Source organism: Acomys russatus, chromosome X (assembly GCF_903995435.1).
Source record: "Acomys russatus chromosome X, mAcoRus1.1, whole genome shotgun sequence".
In the NCBI taxonomy this organism is placed as follows: domain Eukaryota; kingdom Metazoa; phylum Chordata; class Mammalia; order Rodentia; family Muridae; genus Acomys; species Acomys russatus.
This window is the reverse complement of record NC_067169.1, coordinates 34,895,677-34,910,079: the sequence shown is the minus strand read 5'-3', so window position 1 is coordinate 34,910,079 and position 14,403 is coordinate 34,895,677. Positions and strand designations below refer to the sequence as shown.

Genomic DNA, 14,403 nt, shown 5'->3' with positions numbered 1-14,403 from the left:
CTAGGTCAGATCCCAGGTCATGAGGTGCATCTGTGTATGTTAGCCTGTGTGTGAGAATAGATATTCGTGGGGGCAAAAGGAACAGGGGTCTTTGGGATTTTTGCAATTGGTCACAGATAGCAGACATGTCCCTGCGTGGTCGCTAAAAACAGAGAAATGCCTTTCTTCACTGCAACCAGATTGGCCACCACCAAGGGTCTGGCTACTGCTCCTGCTGGACCAACTAGGTGGCCTCCAGAAGGATACTCCTGTGGCCTCAGAGTCCTCAGGTTGCAGGTAGGGTGGCTAGCTGGCTTCCGGTGCCCAGGTTGTCATGTGCTAGGACCCCACGGGGCGCCGGTTTGAGGTTTTGGTTTCCCCTTTGGAAACTGAAAAGAAAGGGGAGAACACAGAGGAGAAATGGGAGGTGACAGTTGGCACAAAAGGGTGTCAGAAATGCTTGTATGTTAGGGTGCCTCTACAGCTGCTGTCTGTGCCTCTGGGGCCTGGGGCTCCTTAGGCAGAGGGTCTGCTTTGGAGAAGTTCTTCCCCAGAACGTGCTGCTGTAAATGCAGCACCCACTCTTCTTGGATGGAGAATGGGCCACGGAATTTCATTTCACAGAACCTGCACTTGAGGATGCAGATCTTGCCCACAATCTTGACCAGTGGTGACTGGTAGGAGGGACGCACCCAGGAGGGACATAGCCTGAACCAGCGTCTGCGTCGGCGTCGCGGTCTCCGAACCTCTTCCAGCTTCTGTTGCAGGTCATTGGCCTCCTCACCACCCAGAGCTGCTGAAGCATCCGGGAGGTGGGCTTGTTGGCGTTCAGATTTGTTGATATTCTTCACTTCATATTCTTCAGGCGTTACAGTTCCAGGTGGGCTGGTTGCCAGAGGCCGTTCACCACTGTCAGCTGCCCTGCCAGCTTCAAGCCCTGGTTCATCTCCAGAACTTTGAACAACCAGGGACAGGGCCCCGAACTGCCGCAGGTGCGCCGTTGCGTGGCTGGCTAGGGCTTTGCGGTTTTCAAATTGACCGCCACAGAGCTCACAGCAGGCCTTGGTGGAGGTCTTCTCATGGAGAGTCTTTGCCTTGAAGGGCAGTTCAGTCTGGATGTTGGTCTTGGCCTTGACCTCTGCTGGGAGGAAGCAGTCTTCCTGGAGGGGCCGCTTGGTCGCCACTGGGCCCAGGTAGCTGGTAGCTGAAGGCTTAGCCCCTGTGATGGGCGACAACAGGCTGAGCTCCAGGGGAACCTGGGTTGGTCCAGCTCCTGGTGTTCCTGGATGGCTAGCCAAGGGTGACAGAGGCAGTGCAGAATGCATAGCCCCAGCAGCTGCTGTGGGGGAGCCATCTTCAGTGACAGAAGGAGCTAGGGCTCCAGCTGGAGGCTCCTTCTCGATGAGGCACGGCTTGGACATCTTTAGGATCTCCCGAAGTGTGTCAATGGGCGAGCCATTGACAGGCCACCCATCTGGCGCAGGTGGGAGCGTGCATGGTTAGACAGGCCTGTGTGGTTCTTGAAGGACTGACCACAGAACTCACATCGGATGTCAGGCACTGGCTCTGCCTGGGATGACAGGTTCAATGGGGCCATATCTTATCGAGGTGCATCCAGAGACCCTCAGATTGGTGAGGCTCCCCATGAAGGGCCCCTGGCATCGTCTCTCACTTGATCTTCTCTCTCGTTTGTTCAGGCTTCAGTTTTTTGGGCAGGGAGGGCATAGCACGGCCTGAGAACATTTTCTGAGCCTTGAGAGGAGGAGACAAATTCGGTGAGTGGCCCAAGGGACTGCCTGGTGGGGATGGCAACTTCTAGGCCAAGGGTGCAATATGAAGATCCGAGGGACTATGGACTTCTAGTGAACTGCCAGAACCTCCACGGCCTACTAACTTGGCCAAAGCTTTTAGGTTATGCCCTGATGGGGGGAGATGTCAACCTGGCCTGGATTGGGTCCCTCTCTTCAGGATCTCCTGCAGTGTGTCGATGGGTGAGCCATTCACATACCACTCAGTCACACCCATCAGGCGCAGGTGGGAGCTCGCGAGATTGGCCAGGGCCTTTAGGATCTCACAAAACTCACCACAGCATTCCGGAGCAGATATATCTGGTTGGCTCTGGGCTCAAAGAGAGATTAAGAGAACGTGGCTCCTCCTCAGAGGCCCAGAAAGTGCCAGCAGCCGAGAGGTCCTGCTTCCCCCAGGGGATAGCCATACCCGAGCACTTTAGCTTTACCTTCTTGGCCAACGGTGATGTAGGGAACAAAAAGAGGGCTGTGGAGGCAGAAGGAGTCCACCCCAGCTGGCCCAGGGCTCTCTGCCCAGGTTGGAGGCTGATCTGGATGCCCTCCCTCCCGAAAAGGCCGTGGAGCACGTCTATGGGGGATCCCTTGGCATCCAAGTCCCTGGTGCCCAGGTGGCGCAGGTGGGCATGGGCATGAATGAACAGGCCCTTCCTGGTCTCAAACCAGGCACCACACAGCTGGTAGTACAGCTCTCTGCCCCTGTCACTATCGAAAGTGTGATACTGAGTCCCCTTGTCCTCAGACTCGGGCCTTTGTGCCTGTAGGGAAGTAGGCAGGGGACTCAGGGACAACTGGGGGCTCTTGTTCTCAGGATTCTTGTTTGTAGGGGATCCTGACCAAGTAGTGGGGCCTTCATGAGGAGAGGAGAGCTGTATGGATGGGTCTGACCCTTGGCTGAGGAGCCACAAGTTGACTTGAGTGCTTTTTTGACAGGCGGGACATCCATGGGTTAGGCCTGGGTGATTAGAGCAGGCCTGGCAGTCCCAGCAACCAACTCCTTTGGCGAGTTGGAGTTGTTGGTCAGGCTAGGGGGCAGCCCAAGGGGAGCATCAGGCAGATCCTTCTGCCTCACCAGCTCATAGAGGAGGTCGATGGGATCACCACCGCTTTTAGACTCTGCCACCCCCAGCTGTGGCAGGTGTAAACATGCATGGCTGGACAGGCCCTTTTCTGTCTCAAAGCAGACACTGCAAACCTTACAGGTGGTCAGGCTCTGGACCTTGAGGCCTGGCAGTTCCTGTTTGCTGCCGTGAGTAGTTTATCAGCTAGTGTAGATATGAAGGCATATGAGAACTTATTCCCTATATTGAGTAAAAATATATGCAGCCACTATAGAAATTAATGTGAACATAAATCTAGAAATTGAACAACCATATGACTCCACCATCCCACTTCTTGGCATATACCCAAAGGTCTATGTCCTACTATAGAGATGTTTCCTCATCCATTTTCTCCGTGGCTCTATTCACAAGATGAAGAAAATTGAAACAGCATTGATTGATTTTCATCAAATGGTGACTGGATAATGAAAATGTAGTACATATACTCAATCTAATTTTATTTAGCTGATATGTGTGTGTGTGTGTATAATATATACATACATACATACATACATACATACATACATACATACTTTCATGTAAATGAATGGAGCTGGAAAATTTTCACAGTGTAGTAACCAGGGACCAGAGAAAAATGCTTCAGGCTTTATCTTCTTATCTTATATGTGGATGCTAGCTTTCTATCCTTAGATATGTTTGCTTAAATTAGTGTACTTGTAGAAGAAATAAAACTAATAAGAACCATCACAAGGATTTGCATAAGGACGATTTATTTTTAGCTTCTGAGCAGCTCTACACACTGCTCTAGAGTTGCTAAGCCAGTTTGTAATCAGCAGGCTCCATTTCCCCTCCCTCATCTCCAGAATTTTTGTTAGGTCCTCTGTTTCCTAATGCTACTGTAACTGGAATAAGATGAAACCTCAAACTTATTTTCTTTGCATCTCCTTAAATGTTAGTAATGAAAATGTTCATCCATATTTATTTCTTCTCTTGAAAATTCTGTTCAGATCCAAAGGCCAGTAGTTTATTTCTTGTTTTTTAATATCTTGGGGGCATTTCTTTTTTGAGGGGGACTGGGTGTTTCCAGAGAGAAATTTAATCTAATTTACATATTTCTAGGTACCTTGATAATCCAAAGGTGGACACAGAAAGATGTTGAAAGGTCAATTCGATCCAGGTATCTAACTGGACCAGAATTGCAAAATAAAAGGATTCACATTCTTTATTCTCGTCACAAAACGCATTTTTTCTTTAAAAAAAAAAAAAAAGTGAAAGATCTAAGGAGCTATACATAGATAGAAACAGTGAAAAGGGGAAGGGTGGCAGGGGTGGGAGAGGAGAGTCTTACAGCTCACTCTACCCTCCAGGTCCTGGACCAGGAGGCAGCTGTCAGCTTTGAGCTCTTCCAAGCTAGAAAGGCCCCTTTTGGGGAGGTGGGAAGCCAACAAGAATTTCCTAGGCGTTGTGAGCTCAGTGGGGGCTCCCAGGCCCTAGAGGCTTAGCAGAGGGAGCATGGATTCCCCTGAGCAAGCACCATGGCCTGATGCAATCATTTGACTTGGAAACTAAGGGGGCTAGGGCAGATCTCAGGTCTCAAGAGGTGCATGTGTGTATGTTTGACTGTGATTGAGTGAGAATAGATATTCGTGGGGGCAAAAGGAACAGGGGTCTTTGGGATTTTTGCAAATGGTCACAGATAGCAGACATAGCCTTGCCTGGTTGCTAGACACAGGGAAGTGTTATTCTATACTGCGAGCAGATTGGCCACCAATAAGGCCCTGGATAATGCCCCTGCTGGACCAACCAGGTGGCCTCCTAGAGGATACTCTTGTGGCCCCAGAGTCCTCATGCTGTGTAAGGTGGCTAGTTGGCTTCCGGTGCCCAGGTTGTAGTGTGCCTGGCCCCCAAGGGGCACCGGTTTGAGGTTTTGGCTTCCTCCTTTGGAAACTAAAAAGAGAGGGGGGAGGGGATACAGAGGAAAAGTGGGAGGGGACAGGTGGCATAAAAGGGGATCAGAAATGCTTGTATGTTAAGGTGCCTCTACAGCTGCTGCCTGTGCCTCTGGGGCCTGGGGCTCCTTAGGCAGAGGGTCGGCTTTGGAGAAGTTCTTCTCCAGAATGTGCTGCTGTAAATGCAGCACCCACTCTTCTTGGATGGAGAATGGGCCACGGAATTTCATTTCACAGAACCTGCACTTGAGGATGCAGATCTTGCCCACAATCTTGACCAGTGGTGACTGGTAGGAGGGACGCACCCGGGAGGGGCCTAGCCTGAACCGGCGTCTGCGTCGGCGTCGCGGTCTCCGAACCTCTTCCAACTTCTGTTGCAGGTCATTGGCCTCCTCACCACCCAGAGCTGCTGAAGCATCCGGGGGGTGGGCTTGTTGGCGTTCAAATTTGTTGATATCCTTCACCTCATGTTCTTCAGGTGTTACAGTTCCAGGTGGGCTGGTTGCCAGAGGCCGTTCACCACTGTCAGCTGCCCTGTCAGCTTCAAGCCCTGGTTCATCTCTAGAACTTTGACCAACCAGGGACAAGGCCCCAGGTGCCAGCCCCAAGGGAGGCTGCTTGTCACTGTCATGGCCACCGCCAGCGCTGCAGACCTTCTTGGAAAAGGGGCAGCCAGCCTGGATGTAGCTTCGGTAGGTGTCCACTTTCTGGGGACACTGTTTGATCCACTCACTCAGCGTCTCGATGGGAGAGCCTTTGACACTCCACTCTGTCACACCGAACTGCCGCAGGTGTGCCCTTGCATGGCTGGCTAGGGCTTTGCGGTTTTCAAATTGACCGCCACAGAGCTCACAGCAGGCCTTGGTGGAGGTCTTCTCATGGTGAGTCTTTGCCTTGAAGGGCAGTTCAGTGGGGATGTTGGTCTTGGCCTTGACCTCTGCTGGGAGGAAGCAGTCTTCCTGGAGGGGCCGCTTGGTGGCCACTGGGCCCAGGTAGCTGGTAGCTGAAGGCTTAGCCCCTGTGATGGGCGACAACAGGCTGAGCTCCAGGGGAACCTGGGTTGGTCCAGCTCCTGGTGTTCCTGGATGGCTAGCCAAGGGTGACAGAGGCAGTGCAGAATGCATAGCCCCAGCAGCTGCTGTGGGGGAGCCATCTTCAGTGACAGAAGGAGCTAGGGCTCCAGCTGGAGGCTCCTTCTCGATGAGGCACGGCTTGGACATCTTTAGGATCTCCCGAAGTGTGTCAATGGGCGAGCCATTGACAGACCACTCGGTCACACCCATCTGGCGCAGGTGGGAGCGTGCATGGTTAGACAGGCCTGTGTGGTTCTTGAAGGACTGACCACAGAACTCACATCGGATGTCAGGCACTGGCTCTGCCCGGGATGACAGGTTCAATGGGGCCATATCTTTTTGAGATGTACCCTCAGATTGGTGAGTCTCCCCATGAAGGGCCCCTGGCAGCGTCTCCCACTTGTTCTTCTCTCTCATTTGTTCAGGCTTCAGTTTTTTGGGCAGGGAGGGCATAGCAAGGCCTGAGAACATTTTCTGGGCCTTGAGAGAAGGAGACGCAGTCGGTGAATGGCCAAGGGGACTGCTTGGTGGTTGTGACAACTTCTTGGCCAAGGATGCAATGTGAAGATCCGAGGGAGTATGGACTTCTAGTGAGCTGCCAGGAGCTTCACTGCCCACTACCTTGGCCAGGGCTTTTTTGTTAGGCCCTGGTGGGTGGCTGTGTCCACCAGGCCTGGATTGGGTCCCTCTCTTCAGCACCTCCTGCAGTGTGTCAATGGGTGAGCCATTCACATACCACTCAGTCACACCCATCAGGCGCAGGTGGGAGCGAGCGTGGCTGGACAGGCCCTTTAGGTTCTCACAAAACTCACCACAGAATTCGCAGCGGATATCTCTTTTTGACTCTGGGCCTGAAGAGAGATTAAGAGGAGATGGCTTCACCTCAGTGGTCCAGAAAGTGCCGGCAGCCGAGAGGTCCTGCTTTCCCCAGGGGCTGGCCATACCCGAGCCCTTCAGCTTGGCCTTCTTGGCCGGTGGTGACGTAGGGAGTAAGGAGAGAGCTGTGGAGGCAGAACGAGTCCACCCTAGCTGGCTCCGGGCTCCCTGCCCAGGTCGGAGGCTGGTCTGGATGCCCTCCCTCCCGAAAAGGCCGTGGAGCACGTCTATGGGGGATCCCTTGGCATCCAAGTCACTGATGCCCAGGTGGCGCAGGTGGGCACTGGCATGAATGGACAGTCCCTTCCTGGTCTCAAACCAGGCACCACACAGCTGGCAGTACAGTTCTCTGCCCCCATCACTATCGAAAGTGTGATACTGAGTCCCCTTGTCCTCAGACTCAGGCCTTTGTGCCTGTAGGGAAGTAGGCAGGGGACTCAGGGACAAATGCGGGCTCCTCTCCTCAGGATTCTTGGATGTAGGTGATCCTGCCTGATTCAGTGGGGCCTTCTTGAGGAGGGGAGAGCTGTATGGAGGAGCCAGGCCCTTGGCTGAGGATCCATAAGTTGGCTTGAATGGTTTTTTAACAGGAGGGGCATCCATAGTTTTGGCCAGGATGATTAGAGCAGGCCTGGCAGTCCCAGCAACCAACTCCTTTGGTGAGTGGGAGATCTTGGTTGGGCTAGGGGGCAGCCCAAGGGGAGGATCAGGCAGACCAATCTGCCTCACAAGCTCATAGAGGTGGTCGATGGGATTACCACTGCTTTCTGACTCAGACACTCCCAGCTGCTCTGGATGTGAACATGCGTGGCTGGACAGGCCCTTTCTGTTATCAAAAAACTCACCACAGAATTCGCAGAGGATATCTCTTGTTCTCTCTGGGCCTGTAGAGAGGTCGAGGGTAGATGGCTCCACATCAGAGGCCTGGAAAGTGCCAGCGGGCGAGAGGTTCTGCTTCACCGAGGGGCTGGCCATACCCAAGGACTTCAGCTTGACCCTCTTCGTCGGCGGAGGGGTAGGGAGCCTGGACAGGGCTGTGGAGGGAGAAGAAGGACACCCCAGCTGGCCCAGCGCCCCCTGCCCAGGTCTGTGGCAGATCTGGAGGCTCTCCCTCCTTATAAACCTATGGAGCATGTCTATGTGGGATCCCTTGGCGTCCATGTTGCTGACGCCCAACAGGCGCAGGTGGGCACGGGCGTGAATGGACAGGCTGTTGCGGGTCTCAAAGCAGGAACCACACAGCTGGCAGTACAGCTCTCTACCTCTGTCACTATCTAACGTGAGATCCTGAGGCCCCTTGTCCTCAGACTGGGGCCATTGTGCCGGTGGTGAAGTCCGCAGGGGACTCAGGGACAGCTGGGGGCTCTTCTCCTCAGGATTCTTGGTTATAGGGAATCCTGCCCGAGTCAGTGGGGTCTTCTTGAGGAGAGGAGAGGTGGAAGGGTGGGCCAGGCCCTCGGCTGAGGAGCCACAAGTTGACTTGAACGCTTTTTTGACAGGTTCGTCCGAGGTGAGTAGGCCAGGGATGGTAGCCCCAGCGACCCACTCCTTTGGTGAGTTGGAGTTGTTGGTCGGGCTAGGGGGCAGCCCAAGCGGAGCATCAGGCGGGCCCTTCTGCCTCTCCAGCTCGCAGAGCAGGTCGACGGGATCACCACAGCTTTTTGACTCTGCCACCCCCAGCTGCTGCTGCTGTGAACATTCGTGGCTGGACAGGCCCTTTTTTGTCTCAAAGCAGGCACTGTAGACCTCACAGGTGGTCAGGCTCTGTGCCTTGAGGTCTGGCAGCTCCTGTTCGCTGCTTTGAGTAACCTCTGCGGCCATTTTGCTGCTCAACTGACTTGCCACCTGCTCTGGGGCCCCAGAGACAGGCAGTGTCTTCTTCGGGAGTAAGGGAGACGACAAGTCCATGGCCACCGTTGTGTTTTCCTCAGAACACAGGCCCGTTCTGTGTTCTGGTTCTGTGTTCTGTGTTCTTTGTGCAGGCACAGCGGGCCGTGGAGGCGGCCATCTTTGCTCTGACGCATCGGGGCTGCTGCCTCCTCTTTTTAAAGTTTTTTTTTTTTTTTTTTTTTTTTTTTTTTTTTTATAATCTAATACATCCAGTTGGCACTGCTGTTGTGTAGCAGTTCTCCCAAGATTAAAACATTCCATCCTGCAGGAGAGCTCCTTGAACAAGAAAGTTAAAAAACAAAACAAAAACAAACCACCTCAAATTAGCGCCAGGAAGTCCTTGAAACAGACCAGATTCATTAAGTCCATTCCTCCGAAGAGTAAACAATACACTTCTGAGTGTCACTCTCAGAAAAGCTTAGTGCAAAAAAGACTCTTGAGACCAGACCAGCTCCCTGCATGAAGCAGTAACCAAATGAGCTGCCTGGGAGAGGTTTAGACCAACTGGGAAATGACGTGGAAATAACCTGTTGAGCTGCCTACTCCAGTTCTCATCTTCTGTGATTCCCACCTCAGGATGGGACAAGCTTTGGATATGCAGCTCTACCTGAGTTATTTCTGTATGACAAACCTTCTGAAGGGTTATAATAGGCCAAAGCATGGCAAACATGGGTCCAAAAATGGCAAATAGGTTGCCCAACAGTTTTGTCCTTTACCCTTCTCCTTCATTTCCTCGACCCCGCTAAACCATTAGATTGCATGCCTAATGTTAGCCACCATGGTCCATTTCCTTATTTGGCCACTTCCTTCTCCTAAGACTAACTACCAAGGTCAAGCTATTGAAGTATTGACGTCCAACAATCAACCTCCCCTCTTAGCTACCGTAATAGCATGTCCACTCAAAAGTAACCAATTCATCCTAACATAGGGTTCCCCCTTTTTGCTTTACAAACTGCCATTTGTGTACAGGCCACTACTGTCCCCTCTCTCTCCAGAGGCAGTCCTCTGTATCTCTGCAGCAAATATCCCTTCTCCAACTCCCTTCTTTCTTTTTCCTTCTCCTTCATCCTTTATCTCCAATCTTTGTCTCTTATTCCCTGCCCTTTTTCCTTCTGGGGCAAATAAATATCCTTTGTGCTGAGAGTTTGCCTTGGAGTGTCTTGGGATGACTTCAAGGTCCTTTCACTGACCAGCTGTTACATACAAAAAGAAAAACAAAAAAGGATAGGATTCTTCTTCCGCGAACAAGTATCCAATGACAAAAGCTCCTCAGTAAGGATGAGGCCTGGAGATCATCTACTCCATCTACGTGGGAATTTTGGTTGGCTTGCATATCATTTAAATTTCATTTACTTTTTTTCCAACCTTAACCTTAAAAGTGTCATAACTACAACGACCCTTATAATCTTAAAAATCTTATTAAGTCATAAAGCCAAAATTTCATTAATCATTTTAGACAATCTTCTTTTTATTAAAATAAGCAATTGCAGGCTGTTTAGGATAATTAATACAAGCTAATTTTTAGTTGATCAAATCATGGTCATGACAATTACTAGTCTATTTTTAATCAAAAGAATATATATCCCAGGTTTAAGAGATAGATATCACTCTATAGATAGATAAGATAAAATAGTTAGATAAATTCTTCAAAAGCCTCAGAGACCTACAGAATATGGTATTTAAGATGTTTTTATTATTTTAAAGATTCTTTGAAAACAAGACAGGTTAACTGCTGGCAACATCCAGTCTATCTCAAAGATGATGAGCATCAAAGAACCTCCTTAATAGAGATGACTTCAAATGTGGAAAACAAGCCACTGGGGAAAATGTCCTCATTTCTGCCACAGACAGAATTCTGCCTAAAAATGGGCAAGGCTGGATGCAGGCAAAGTTGACAGGCAAATTCTGCCAAGACAGAGTAAGCAAATCCTCAATAGTTCCTGGGTCACAAATATGTTTGTCAGATATATTGCACTAGAAGACTGAAGAAGATGCTCCAACATTATAGAGAGTTTTGGGTGACTGTTCAGGCCAGAAACTGTCTCTGTCATTGTTTTTCGTTTTTTGTTTGTTTGTTTGTTTGTTTTTCATTTTGGAAGCTGCTTACCTGCACTTCTGGTTCTCTCAAGTAATTAAGTTTTATTCCTTCTCAAGTCTCTGATGGGGTTGAATATCAGATAGTTTAGCATTATAATTAAGCTTAGTTGTTTAGGAGTTAAGATGTTTTTAGGTCTAGATAGATGTCTTAAGTTGATAATGATCAATATGATAGATATTAATTTACATTCAGAGTTTTAGACTTACCAAGATAGAAAAGATATTTTATTCACTGTTTCCAAATACAAATAGCCAAAATAAAATGAATGTAACATCTGTATAATTTCTGATTATTTTGTAGTTCTTCTTGCTGTAGGTGTAATAATATAAATGTATATGTAAAAATAAATCAATAAAAATTTAAAAGATATGAATGAAATGGGACACTCAAGTTTGACACGGCTCTTTATGACCCTAAAAGGGTCCCACACAGTGTAATTCTTTGTATGACAGAAGTAATTTTCTCTGACATGTTATATATTCTAATTTCAGCTAATATTTTTCTAGTGAGAAATCTATATGGACTAACACCTGCTAAACTTAGTGTTAGTATATTTAAAATAGTTACATGAATGTGATTTATTGGAAATGAATGTAATGAATCATTATACACCAATATTCCTTACATATGACTTAATGAATATGGAAAATTGTATTTTCTGCCTTGAATGATCAGCCAAACCATTTTATAACTATGGTCTCTGAAAGAAAGAAGTTCCCATAAGATACAGGTAAAGATCCAGGGGAGGGATCCAAGATGGTGGCGAGCAGTGTGGACCGCGTTTGGAGGCTCCAGTGAACAAATTCAGAGAATTGCACAGATTTCTGAGCCAGGAACACCGAGGTCCGAACATCACGGCAGCGGGAGTGCTCCACGGTTCGGAGGGACCAGGGTGCGGAGGACCTGCGTGCCCCTGCACACCGGAGGAGCGTGGATTTTCTCTGATCCAAGCGGCAGCGGCAGAGGCATCAGCACCAGCGGCATCAGCAGCGGTGGCTGAGGTTTGCAGCTCATAGCCTTCCGGTGGAGGCGATTGGTGTGGTGGCTGGTGGGAGTTGCTGCGGGAGAGGGGACTCGGCGCAGGATTTGGGTCACATGGAGTCTTCGGACCCAGACTGGACTCGGCAGACAGTTCGGCCCCAGAGTCCCGGGTACCGGCCAAGCCCAGCAAGCAATTCTGCCCGAGGCACTAACTCAGCTTCGGTCACAGATCCCCTGCTGTGGCACAGGCTTAGTTGAGCGTGCAGCTTCACACTGGGCAGCACCTCAGCTCAGCGGCAGCTCCCCTGTGGTGACACAGTCTGGGCAGAGCACTTGGTTCCACCATTGGCGCTAATTCAGAGCAGCCACAGTTCTGCTGTGGCGCAGGCTTGGCCGAGCACTCAGTTCCACCCTAGGCGCCACCTCAGCTCAGCAGCAGCTCCCCTGCAGTGACACAGTCTGGGTGGAGCAATTGGTTCCACCATTGGCGCTAACTCACAGCAGCCGCAATTCTCCTGCTGTGGCGCAGGCTTGGTGGTGTGCTCAGTTCCATCCTAGGCACCACGTCAGCTCAGCGGCAGCTCCCCTGCAGTGACACAGTCTGGGCGGAGCACTTGGTTACACCACTGGCGCTAACTCAGAGCAGCCGCAGTTCTCCTGCTGCGGCGCAGGCTGGACAGAGCTCTCGGTTCCACCAGCTCTAAGACTCTGGTTGGACACAGTGTGCAGTTTGAATCCAGAATTCCTGGCTGAGATTGGTGGTCAGTTCGGGCCCTGAGTCAATAACTGACCACAGCACGCACTTTGGGCCAAAAGGCCCTAGCGGAGCTTGGTGCGTAGTCCCAGCCCAAAAATTCTGGCTGGACCCTGTGGGCATTATGGGCCCAGAATCCCTAGCTGAGCTTGGCAGACGATTCAGGCCCTGAGAATCTAGCTGAGTTCAGCCCGTGGTTCGGGCCCAGTGTTCCTGGCTGGACTTGGATGGGAACACTGAAGGCTGTGGATACCTTGGCCTGACCCAATGCTCATTCAGATACTCAGAGCAATTGCAGGATCCACAGCACAAGGGGGCTGAAGATCACTGGCTGTGAGAGACCTGAACAACAGGGATAACCTCCTAACATCCACACCAGTGAAGCTTTGAGCTCCCAGCCTAGGGAAATCGTGAGAAAATAAGTGAATCTATCGCCAGACACCCTCCATCCAACTCTGGAAGCTACCCAACAAAAACAAAGACGGCAAGATGTCTAAAGGACAACGAAAAAGCATACGCAAAAAACCCCAAAACAACATGGAGTCTCCAGTTTACAGCTATCCCAAAGAAAACAACCCAGAGAACTCAAATACAACGGAAATACAAGAAAATGACCTCAAATCCTTAGTAATGAGGATGATAATGGAGGAAACAAATAAAATTCGTAATCAAATACAGGAAGACACAGACAAACAGGTGAGAGACATAAAAGAAGCACATAGAGTGGAACTGGAAAAATTGCAGGAAAATGCAAACAACCAGATGAAAGAAATAAATAAAACGGTTCAAGCTCTGAAGACCTATAAAGAGGCAATGGAAGAAACTCAGGAATACACAAAAAATCAGATGAAAGAAATCAAAAAATCAGTTCAAGATCTGAAAATGAAAATGGATTCAATGATAAACACACAGACAGAAGAAAAACGAGAACGGGAGACCTCAGAGAAGAAGGCGAGCAACACAGAGGTGAGCTTCTCTAACAGAATCCAAGAGATGGAAGAACGAATCTCAGGGCGAGAAGATACAATCACAGATATTGAATCAACCATTAAAGAAAATGCCAAATCTGGAAAACTCCTGACACAAAACATCCAAGAAATTAAGGACACCTTGAAAAGAAGAAATTTGAGGATAATAGGCATTGAAGAAACAGAAGACATCAGACTCCAGGGCCCAGAAACTATTCTCAACAAAATCATAGAAGAAAATTTCCCCAATCTAAAGAAAGAGATGCCTATAAACATACAAGAGGCCTACAGAACACCAAATAGAATTGACCAGAAAAGAAAAACTGCCCGCCACATAATAATCAAAACACAAAACATGCAGAACAAAGAAAAAATATTAAAAGCTGCAAGGGAAAAGTGCCAAATAACATTTAATGGTAAACTTATCAGAATTACACCCGACTTCTCAGCAGAGACCATAAAAGCCAGAAGGGCCTGACAGAGATCCTGCAAACCCTAAGAGACCACAGATGCCAGGCCAGACTACTTTACCCAGCAAAATTATCAATAACCATTGATGGAGAAAACAAAATATTCCAGGACAAAAACAAATTCAAACAGTACCTATCCACAAATCCAGCTTTCCAGAAGGCATTACCTCAGGGTAAAAGGTTGGAAAAAAATATTCCAAGAAAATGGTCACAAGAAGCAAGCAGGCGTAGCCATTTTAGTAACGAACAAAATAGACTTTCAAGCAAAATTAATCAAAAAGGATGAGGAAGGACACTTCATACTCATCAAAGGTAAAGTCAACCAAGATGACATCACAATACAAGGGCACCCACATTTGTAAAAGATCTCCTAAAAAAAGCTTAAACCACACATCGATCCCACACAATAATAGTGGGAGACTTCAACACCCCACTCTCACTGAAGGATAAGTCATTGAAACAGAAACTAAGCCAAGAAATAACATCATTAACCAATGCC

General features: G+C 49.2%; 1 protein-coding gene and 1 pseudogene across 1 annotated transcript; both read right to left on the bottom strand.

The window, feature by feature from the left end:
- Positions 1–446: 446 nt before the first annotated feature.
- LOC127185213 (protein Wiz-like) lies at positions 447–3,036 on the bottom strand (annotated as a pseudogene).
- A 1,838-nt stretch (positions 3,037–4,874) lies between these two features.
- Positions 4,875–8,564, bottom strand: LOC127185212 (protein Wiz-like). Its single transcript, XM_051141769.1, has one exon. The coding sequence runs from the start codon at positions 8,562–8,564 to the stop codon at positions 4,875–4,877; it is 3,690 nt and encodes a 1,229-aa protein (XP_050997726.1).
- Between the last annotated feature and the right edge of the window lie 5,839 nt (positions 8,565–14,403).

Excerpts from the sequence above, each read along its gene's own strand:
- LOC127185212 (XM_051141769.1), bottom strand. The coding sequence starts at position 8,564 with ATGGCCGCAGAGGTTACTCAAAGCAGCGAACAGGAGCTGCCAGACCTC.